The 11,455-nt window shown below is 38.6% G+C and overlaps 1 protein-coding gene and 1 long non-coding RNA gene across 2 annotated transcripts; both read left to right on the top strand.

Moving 5' to 3' along the window:
• The first annotated feature begins 900 nt into the window (after positions 1-900).
• LOC144346715 (uncharacterized) lies at positions 901-3,010 on the top strand. The gene is made up of 3 exons (XR_014927381.1): positions 901-1,226; positions 1,907-2,042; positions 2,909-3,010. It is a non-coding gene; the product is annotated as an uncharacterized LOC144346715 (long non-coding RNA).
• A 2,413-nt stretch (positions 3,011-5,423) lies between these two features.
• Positions 5,424-10,003, top strand: LOC100377664 (glutathione S-transferase-like). The gene is made up of 5 exons (XM_002732356.4): positions 5,424-5,658; positions 7,207-7,326; positions 7,506-7,621; positions 8,209-8,319; positions 8,707-10,003. The coding sequence occupies exons 1-5, from the start codon at positions 5,517-5,519 to the stop codon at positions 8,902-8,904; spliced, it is 687 nt and encodes a 228-aa protein (XP_002732402.1). The 5' UTR covers positions 5,424-5,516; the 3' UTR covers positions 8,905-10,003.
• The last annotated feature ends 1,452 nt before the right edge of the window (positions 10,004-11,455 follow it).

Raw genomic sequence — 11,455 nt, 5'->3', positions numbered from 1 at the left:
CACTGTTTTTTCTTACATATAATTCATCGATATTGTTGTTTTTACCTTTTCAAAATATTGTTTCATCGAATAAACACACCTTTTCTCAAAAACTAGGTCGGCAAACACACTTTTTTTTATTGTTTAGTGTCTTATAATATAAAAAAAACATATCCGTGTGTAAACAATTTGAACAATACTCAATGTTTTCGTGAATCGATCACTCAAACTACCCCCAACGACACTCCCTAGTTTAAGTGTTATATTGAAAAGTAGTACTGTTTTGAAGATTCGCTCACAGCTTTGGCATGATTTGTCGATCCCTGTAAGTTACAACATTTCTATAACTATAACTCGACAAAAGACCATATACATACAATCAATACCTCGGCCATTCAAGATACACATCTTTCTTCACGCAATTCTATTTTGTAATTATTTAACTTAGTCAACATAATTGTATGCAAATTGGTTCAAGCATATTGCCGCCCGCTGGCAACTGCAAATGACACCTACATTATTTCCTTACTACTGAGTTAATTCATAATTATTGCAATACGCTAAAATTGTTTTCATATAGGCGATATTTTATGTTTTAAGAAAATATAACGTTAACATGTCCATTGCAATGAGAAGACATCGATTTCTAAAAAGTTACACGTTTTCTATATTGGAAAAGGATTCATTATTTACTTGGTTTTAATTTTGCTTATATCGCTGACTGGAAAACCCAGTGAATATGTCAAATTTAGCATAGAACACATTATCTAAATGATAAAACCGTGAAGTTAAAACCCACTGAATATGCCTGAAATGGTAAATCAGCGAAATTTAAACCCAGTGAAAATTAGTCATTTTACAGTATGTCAACATATCTCTTTTTAGGATGTCAGCGGAGTTCTAGTATTTTCTAATTACTACTGCGTGGACCCAGGGTCGCGCCATATATCCTCCATCTAGCAGTCACTGAATACGTGCGTAAGACTGTCCCAGGGACTTGACGACATCATGAATATCTCGTAACCTCGGAGCTGCAGAGCTTGTACGAAGACGTGTGTGTGTGTTTGTAATCTCAAATAAGCCGACCATTGTTGAATAGGGCTTCCCAAAACCAGGCCTTGGCAAACCGCAAGGATGTTTTGTTTGCCGGCTTAACGAGTCGTTTTCAAAATCTGAGTTAAAATGTTACTAGTGGCTAGAAGGAGAGAAATATCTTTGTGTCATTCACGCCTGACCTTCACCTATGGGTAAATTCATTCCCTTACAATACCATGCAAACTGTACATCGGGCATTTGCTTTAAATGCACGATTAAATAAAATGAAAACCATTCTGTATAGTTAGCAAGTAGGTTGTTGTTCATCTTGTTTTCGCCGTGAAGCTATAAAAGCCGTTTAAAAAGACGGACAGGAAAGCGGTTGTAACCATGGCAACAACTAAATTACTAACGGATATAGCTTTGTGGGTTTTTTTAATCGACGCGATTTAAAGTTCTGATTTTGCTTGATAAAGTATCATTATAATGTTCCATAATGCAGAATTCCGACCGGTCTGGTAAAGTGTTTTCTTCAACAGCTAAATTAGGCACTTTATCGACGCGATAACACTGAACAGACAAAGTTCAATCTCAACTACGCGAATGTGATTTTAATTGTGACAACCATGAAGTGAGTAGATACAATTCCGACCGCTAGCAACCAATCAATCAATCAATCAATGATTAGTCGATCCATTTATTTGTCTCAACAAATATTCTTGATATTAGGTATGTGTCGTGATTTCCCCGCATTCACAAACTCTTGACAGTTGTAGATGTTTGTTTGTTTTTTTCAAAACAATAATGGTAACAATAAAAATACATTGTATTTCAAGATGCTAATGTTCGTCCCCCTCAGTTCGACCTGACCTTATCTCCTTACATATTCCAGGGTGTACGTCGACATTTTATAATGTTCATTTTTATGACCAATTTAGCAGCCAGGGTGTTGTTATCATTGTGTTAGTGAGAAGTGGTCCGAGCGGGGAGAGGGTTAATCCATGGATACATGCCCTGATGATGCCCAGGTGAGTATTCCTCTCTGACATTGTTACGGTTGATTTCCCACAATCTAACGGGAGTCTAATACAACACAGACAAGTAGACTGTGCGTAGATCAAACCACGGTTACTGTTTTTGTTTTTTCATTAAATAGCGATCGAAATGCAAAGCGACGTGCCATGGCAAGGCGGTGGATATGAGTTTGTCAAACGCTCAACTGAAAAAAAATACGACACGTTTCTTTGATGAAGTAGTTTCAGCGTGGCTTGTATTTAATTATCAAAGTTTCTGGGTGGAAAAAAACTAACACTATGATAAATAGAGACAACTAAACCGTAACTTTGTTTAAAAGTGATACATCAAGTTTTTGTCAGTAAGCGCAATCAATCTCTCAATACCCACACTAGATCATCAATCCCACTACCACTGACTGTTTTCGGATCAAGGTTGTATTTAAAAGAAACTTTCGCGTGACCTACACCGTTAAAACGATTGTTCAATGACAAAATTTCGCTCAGTTTTATTCCAAGGTCAAGAATCGCTTTTTTTAATTTGACTTCATACAAAAAGTGGCAAGAAAAAGACTATATATAACTATAATGGTGATATAATCAATTTATATTTAGGGATAGTATAGACTCTTGTAATAGCGACGCCATCCAATCAAATAAATGTACATATGCACTAGTATGCACACTCGTGCTCGTAAGCCTACGATTCTTACTACTCGTCTGTTGAAGCCTGCATGAGGTATGTTTTAGTCAATGAACACAATGAATAGCCTTCTGGGATATCATTTAACGTAACGTTATACAAGTACCCCTGTTATTACAAAATAAAAGAATTCAGAGACTACAATGACGATGATCTGATATGTTTGTCCCCCATACAGATTAATTGGTATTCCGTTGGCGGATGTGTGGGTTGTTGTAATCTACATAGAAGTATAATTGGTGCCTGGATTCTCAGGTGAGTCATGTATGCGTCAATAAAATGTCTTCACAAACAAACAAAAAAAAAACGTCGCTATAATCACTAAGTTGTCAGAGCATGGTAATCGCATTAATAGCCATCTATGCTAATGACGGCCAGGTTTCAACAGCCTCTATTGAATTTGTAAGCGAGGAGGAGTTTCCGGAACGATCTTCTTCGTCATTGCAAGAATATTTTAAACGTAATGTTGTTTTCGAGCAGGATTATAGAAAGTCACAAGGGCATTCCGAACACGTTCTTCAAGAATTCGTGTACTGGGGAGGGAGCATTAGGTCATTGCCCCGATTCCATATCGCTAAAACTGGCACAACTTTTTCTGATATTTCGAACACCTCTATGTGACACCTGCACTATTTCGGAGATCCGTGATCGCTTTCTTTTGTCTTTTTTGGCCACGTGACAGCAACCAAAAGTCTGAACCTTACGGATGAACAGCCGGAAGCCCTTGCAAGAAAGACGAACCACTTTGGTTACCTGTTTCAAACTGGCGATTTGCCAAACACATTACTAAAGTTATGTAACCGCGTTACTAAGAGAAATTAGATTTGTTTCTCTACACTTCCAACGATGACCTTGGGGAGAGGGAAGTAATGTCAGGAAGGTCACATTGACTTACTATAAGAATACAAGTAAGCAAATAACACCGAATAAACGGCAAGGTAAAGACTATGTCTAATTATAGTAAATACGTACTGCGTGCGTGACTCGAACCGGCGCTCGCGTACGGCACCCAATCGCCCAGCCTCACGCCACCACACGTCATCCCCTCGGCCACCGGGCATCCCCAAAAAAAAGGAAGTCTTTACCTTGCCGTTTATTCGGTGTTATTTGCTTACTTTACTTCCTATGTCGACAGCAACTATGAGTATAAGAATACAACATGTATATTATAATAATTAATGTCTAGCCGGGGTAAGCGAAAATTGAGCCAAGACAACACTGCCATGAATGATTTTTAACTTACGTTTGCACGGTTTGGACAAGTTTCGCAACAAATATATGGATATCCGCATCGGGTGTCTGCGGTTTGCTTACAACGCATCCCATCCACGTGTCGATCCCTCACGTGACGCAAATTGCTTGGTGCGTAGGAAGTGATATATTGCCTTTAAAACGACGTAGAAGCCTGTAGATTATATTCATTTAGAATTAACGCTTTCCAGTTGTATTTACAAGATAACTTGACAATTGAGTGAGGAAAAATGCCCTACAACACAATACCCACGTGTTTAGTGAGTTTTGCTTAATTATCACCGCTAAGGGGTTAGACATTTGAAATCATGGGGGGTGGCTAGAAGAGGTGACTAGTGTGATTTTTTTTCGCGATGTATCGTCTGTATATTTTTATTTGTTTGGCATGCGCTTTTCTCTCTCGGTGTCTAGCTTGTAATTTTGTTTTTAAAAAAATCTTCAAGCCAACCGTTCATGATTTCAAGTGAGCGAGCTCTAACTGTTTGGAAATGCAAAGAACATTGCATATTCCGGCCTACGCTAAACGTAACGTGGGAACGAGGATGCGACACTAGTTGACGGAATACGTCTTCTAACATAGAGGTGCCTAGATATTCAAATAGGTTTCAATGAAATGTTGTTGTGTTTCCTTCTCCTTGGCTAGCAGTGACCTAAATGGCGGCATTTGTTGTGCCAGTGGTAAGCCATACGAAATCGACCTGTAAGGGCAAAACGGCGTTTGGCTGTTGTCGTCAGCCTCTTCCATTTGAGTGTGTCAACGAATATGAATAAGTGTACGAAGTAGCCGAGGTCGACGGGTCACATTAATGTTGTCATTACACCTTTGTGTGCAGTCAAAACGTTTAATGCGTGTTAGAATACTGGTTAACCACAAATCATGTGCTGTGGCTAGAACTAATCAAAACGCCATTACACTATGACTTCTTGCTGGTTTTTCCCGTCATTGGGTTGTTAAGTGTGATCAGGTGTCAAGCGCCCCTTTGCAAAGATCATTATCGAAAGTCAGGGTCTCGTGGAACGCAAGGACAAGTAGTTCGTGGCGTTGCACAATCCGTCCTCTCGCCACAGCGGTCAGTCGGTCAACTGCATCGGGGACTCAATAAAGAGAACGTGAGAGAAGGATTATTCTACGCATGCACTCTGGGCAGAAGAAAAAAAAACGTGATTGCAGGGGTGCTAGTACGCATGTGTTTTGGCCCACCGAGATTTGGAAACAAATATTAACTAAATCAGGGGAGCGCGATAATACGTGCTCGTCTCCCAAAACATTAAACAAAAAGATTGTTTACTTGTCCGCAATTAGACATTGTCATGCAGGTGACTAAATAAATAGAAATGTGGACTGGACTTAACCAGAAACCCCATGCGCACAATTAGGTCGGATGACCCGATATGAACTTTGTAGAATAGAAAAAAAAACTCCTCACCTATATAAGATGGACAGGTTTGGAGGTTTGCAGCATTCAGAATAAAGTGTACACACCTGCAAGAGGAACCTGGTTTACACTCCTATCAGCCCGTACTGATAAGTCATCATGTCTCGCTACACGCTACACTACTTTGACGTTCCTGCTCGGGGTGAAGCTATTCGACTGGCTTTTTATATCGGGGGAATCGAGTATGAAGACCGCATCGTATCTTTTAGCGATTTAACCGAATGGCAACTGATGAAGCAGGGTAGGTTTTTTTTTTCAGTCATTATTTTTTTTTTATCAATCAACATGTGATTTTTACGACCTTCCCACTGCAGGCTGTTATTCCGGGATTGTTTTATGCAAGGCAAACCCTGCAATTTCGCGTTTACGATTTGCGGTGTTTTTGCGCGTTTTTAACACACGCGTGTACTAGTGATGTACATGAGACGCATTCTGAGCGCTGTGATGTGTGATCATTTCTCGGCTGGAGATTTTCATATTTACGACAAGATTACCCGTCTCAACAACACTCAGTCACGCATTGTATTACAATAAATCTCAACGAGGTTGATTTTAATCGAATATCGTGCATATTTTAAAATTATAGATGTTAGTTAAATACTAATATCCCTAAACCACGTGCACAGCGAACGTCGTAGATGGAAGCACAGTGTTTGATCTTCGGACTTCGCGTTTCGAAAGATACCTAATTCTAGAACAATACAGAGCCGTAATTTAACGATTGTCAGGATATATCGTGATTTATTTCTATCCAACGTACCATGGTGAATATAAACAGTTTTATTAGTTTTGTTGAATTATGAAAGTATACCGGGGTACGCAGACGAGCCATTACGAGGCGTTATTATACAAGTTTTCCTCCCGCATTTCGCGGGGACTTCTGCAACGGTTCTTCTATTATGGTTTCATATTTGTGATTTTCCACAAAGTATATTTTCAACGTGATAACTGACATTCGGAACTCGCCATCTAATCGCGACAAGGTCATGAACAGTATAACGATGTGTTACTTAGTATTACCCCTGCTCTTCAAGTTTATTACATCAATATAACTTTCGGGCGCGTGATGCAATATTCTAATTAAAATGTTTATTAGCTCAATAACTATTAATTTGTATTGTGACTTTACCCATGTTCTTTATTTTCCATTTTACTTTTCTTCACTGTTGCCTGTTATCGTAGAAGGTTCCCGGATAGGCTCGCCCGTTAGTATTGCGTCGATCATAGACTGTCACCTGTTCGGAGGTGCCGCGGTGCACCGTAAATCACCGGTCAGTTTGACTTACAACATTCCAGAGAGAAGCTCGAAAACCGCAAGCCCCGAAACCGCAAACAACAACAATGCAAAGCAGAAAGGCGGCGCCATAAACAGTTTGTCGATTTATTACAACACTGGGGGTGCGCTCAATAGATGATCAAATACTCGTGTAGAAATTGAATTCCCAGGGCCATTCTGCGATGAGCTTTAACCGCGTTCGACGTCCAATTTGCCGCTTACTCATTTAATTTCAGTTGCCGTGGAGTACTTGATATATTTTCAATTCAAGCGTGATACTTGTTCGGGTATTTTCCCAAACCTTTCTTCGTGTTGAAAACGTGACAAGAACAAAATATAGGAGTCTGGTAACCATGGAAATCGTTTTAGGGATCCGTGGTATTGCTAAGATTTAGCCATTGCTGAATTGCCTAGAAACGCTTTGATGTTCCATGACAGTAACCCCACCTATGCATTTCTTGAATTACTGAAGGCACATGTTATACTTTACTCTGTTATGTTTTTATTTTGCAGATGTGCTTACTGGCAAAGATAAAGATGTTGGTAAAATGCCATTCCTTCCTTGGTTGGAGAAAGACGGGAAATTCATTTCACAAAGTGGTGCCATACTTCGATACATAGGCCGAGAGACAGGTAATCTTACATTATAGCGAATATTTGTAATATTGTTCAAAATTAATTCAGTGTTCGAATACAGTTCCGTGAAGCATGAACATAGATGCAGGAAAGTCGATTTTACTGCATTAATTTTGTTTTGTTTATTTTCTCTTCGAATTTAACTAAACCTTAATTGAACACGTCTACGTCCGTAGGATTGTGTGGAGCAAACAGCTGGGAAACGGCTCAGGTAGACAATATATCCGACACTATCGACGATCTTATCACGTTGGGTTTAAGTAAAGTCTACCATGCAACTTCTGAAGAAAAGGTGAATATGATGTGTATACCAATTGATAGCTAAAAAAATCTACATATGAGCTAGATTATCGGCATTTTGGCAAATACCAAGTAATTACCCCCCCCCCCTACTCCAATTAAAAATTGGGATCCTTCTCAACACAATAAGGCAGTGTTTTGAGGGCAACACTGATACAAGCTTTATCAACATACTAGGCACAAAGAATACTGTCATGCTAAAATGTCTAGCAAAATACATATATGAATGTTTCAACCTAAAAGAAAGCAAATTAAAAAAAATCCTCACAGATATCTAAATTAGTAATCCTTACATTTACTTTATTAATTTGCATTTCTAACCCACTTTCGAACAATGTTGTTTTTTGTTTTAGTTTTGTTTAGTTATTCTTTCTAGTGTATCTTTTTTTATTCTGAATGTTTCTAACATGGAATGATAACCGTGCTTTATTGTATTTAGATCTATGTCCATTTTGAGGACACGACTTCAATAAAGAGTATTATTATTATAAAAAGTCAGTTTTACGAACAAAAATGTAAATTAGACTCACGTAGAGCTGCTAATCGCGTTTATTCATTTTTATTATGTTCCTATTCCAGCCGAAAGTAGCATTGACGTTTTTCGAAGGTGACTTTAAAAACATCGTCGGGGCATTGGAAAAGGTGTTGTCGGCTAACTACGGTGGGAAAAAGTTCTGCGTTGGCAAGAAAGTAAGTAACAGAAATAGATTGTGTACTCTGAGGCTCTGCCAAATATAGCCCGTGTATTCACAGGCGTGGTACTGTTTGTTTACAACGTATCCGTCAACTCAATATGTCGTGGGAAAGTGGGCGAAGACGAATGAGATACGGAACACTTCTACGGCTTTCGATTGGTTCCAATGAAAGGACCCTGGGGATTAAGCTGGCCTCTCGCCAAAACTACCCACACACACACCACACAAACATACTTGTTAAGTTATGCATTTTTGTAAGCTGACGTCAATCATTTGAGTATTTTTATCCAGGTGCGATTTCTGACATTTTTCGGGCGTTTTATCCCACGATACAAAATACCACCAGTAAGTTATTTGTACTTCTATTTCTTTTCATTCACAGCTCACCTACGCCGATCTAATGGTTTTCGTATACTTAAATATGTTTGATACAATGGTAGCTCCTCACCTTAAAGGCAAGGATCCTTACAAGACCATTCCTTTGACAAAATCGCTGAGAGATAGAGTTGGTTCTCTTCCTAAAGTCAAAGAATATTACACAGTTCGGGAAAATAACAACAAACCCAATAGTCTAACTTAAAAATAGGTGGAGTCGGGCAAACATATACCAGCCTTGAACTTTTTTTCCTCGGGAGAAACGGGTCGATTGCGCCTGTCAATCAATTGCTGCGAACGTGCGTATATGATCACGGGTCATGCATTCCTTTCTTACTTCGTTAAGCAATGTATTTTTGGGTATTCCATCAGAAGTTTTACATCTATCCTACCACGAGGTGTAGTGATGATACATTGCGTTTAACATGTGCCGCTTTATTTTTGCTCGAATTACGTAATTTTAATGATAGCGTTTTCCAAATGCAAAATTTATCTATCAGATACAGATACGATTTATTTGGTTATTATTATTATTATTATTATTTTCATTTCTTTTCACTCGTTCTTGCCTTTGTACATATGCTTTTATGATAGCCAGGTAAAAAAAAACTGCCCAAATATTATCATATTATGATTTTTAAAAAAAAAGTTATTATTCATTTATCCAAGTTTATAAATGACGTTACAGTCATTCCTGGATGTGTGCGTGACATGTACGATTGCAAACAATGCGTCACTACACTTAAAGAAAGGTTACAGAGAGGTCATTCAAGTTCACATGTGTACGTTACTCACAGGGAAGGGTGTGGAATTCGAGCATTATAATGAGTATTGCTTGCATGCATTCATTTTGATTACACGGCGCCCGTTCTACAGGGTCCTCGTTAGTAACATACCCGTGACCTTCCTTTTATAAAAAAAGGGAATATTATTTTCTGCATTCTGATAAAATCCACCGTATTTAACATTGACGAACTTCCATTTGTGATTGTATTTTATATTTATTGTAAATGTAATAGTATTATATTATAAACCGATTTCTTTCTCGGTTTTTGACGACAAGATATTTTCAGAAATGTTGATTTTTTAGAATGTGGCGATTTTGAGGAAAAATGAATTAAACCATCCCAGTGCCTCCCAGGGCAAGCCTTTACACAGGTTATTTGGGATCTATCTTTTCTACCAATATTAATTTATCCAATACAGTATATCGAAGAGTGTCATATTTTTTTTTTGGAAAAAGGATATTTCATGTAACGTATGTTCAGATCATAGCAAATAAAGCTTACGATATCTAAAAAAAAGTGTGTGGTTGTGTCGGGGAAGAATCCCGGGGAAGAATGCCAAGAAAAATACTGAAATGATATTGATTTCAGCGCCAGTGCTCCAATTACGGCTGAACATAGAGGTACAAAGCTTATATAACCCGGGGTTATGCGCTGGGAGAGAGGATAGTCAAATATCGAAATATCTCAGTAATGAGGTCATTTGAGAGGTCACTAAGACTGGGGATGCGATGAAATCAATCAGTGGCCGATGTTGTTTTGCTCCCCGGCTTTTTGTTAGCCCGTGATAGCACGATTCCCATTGAAGTGATACAAAATATATCCATCATATAGCTTTCTCTCAGCCACAAAATCGAAAATATTTTGCTTTTATTCACCGAGCTTCATCTACGTATTGCGGAACTAATGAAAGGCCATGTGCAAGTACTATCAATGCGTCTTGTGGTTTGGTGGGGGCAGTGGGATCACGCCGACCTTGAACATAGTGACCGGAGCAGCCGTTTAAGTAAATATAACAGTCTTGTGGCTTTGCCAGGGTCCAAATCAACAATCATATCCATCATCGACGCAGTCGAAGCGATGGCTGCTATACACCGAACCATGCACGTATATTATATCAGCTTGTTTAAATAAACTGCATCGTGGTGTCAGCACATTGAAGTCGGTCAACGAACGAAAGGTGATCATGAATTGGGCAGATGATACAAATACGCCCCCATCCCTTCTATGACACCATGAGATGATAACAGTCTCATCAAACACTGCGACGTTGATAATTCTAGAGAATCTCCAGAAGCAAACATTCATACTCATTCTCGCTAGGATACGTCGTTTATTTAATTATTGATATTTCATTAACATCATGATTGGATGAGAAAAAAATGTAAACTCGTCTCCATGGTAATCAGATAAAATGTCTCACATTCAGTACGTCCACTTCTGATTTTTCTGTCACTGTCATAATTTTAAAAAAAAATATCAATATGGTACGTGGATGACTTCAGTGAACGCATTACGCAATGGACTGACTCGGGTTATTGTGGCTTGTTTGTCACCATGATCGCAGTGTTTGAGAAGACTGTCATCATGTGTTCATCTCATGATGTCACAGGGATGGGGGCGTATTTGTATCATCTGCCCAATTATCACCTTTCGTTCGTCGACCGACTTCAATGTGCTGACAATGCTGTGCACTTTATTTAAACAAGCTGATATAATGTACGTGCATGGTTCGGTGTATAGCAGCCATCGCTTCGACTGCGTCGATGATGGATATGAATGTTGATTTAGACCCTGGCAAAGCCACAAGACTGTTATGTTTACTTACTCAAAGTACAAAAGTAAATGAATAATATTACATAAAGAATATCGTACTATGGACTATACTTGACTAGATATTTGAAAAAATCACAAATAAGCCTGACGAAATAAAACTGACATTCACATTATTAGCAACATTACAAAGATCAT

This window comes from Saccoglossus kowalevskii, chromosome 2 (assembly GCF_978046115.1).
Source record: "Saccoglossus kowalevskii chromosome 2, keSacKowa6.1, whole genome shotgun sequence".
NCBI lineage: Eukaryota > Metazoa > Hemichordata > Enteropneusta > Harrimaniidae > Saccoglossus > Saccoglossus kowalevskii.
Note: the sequence above shows the minus strand (reverse complement) of the source record. Positions and strands in the feature narration are given on the sequence as shown.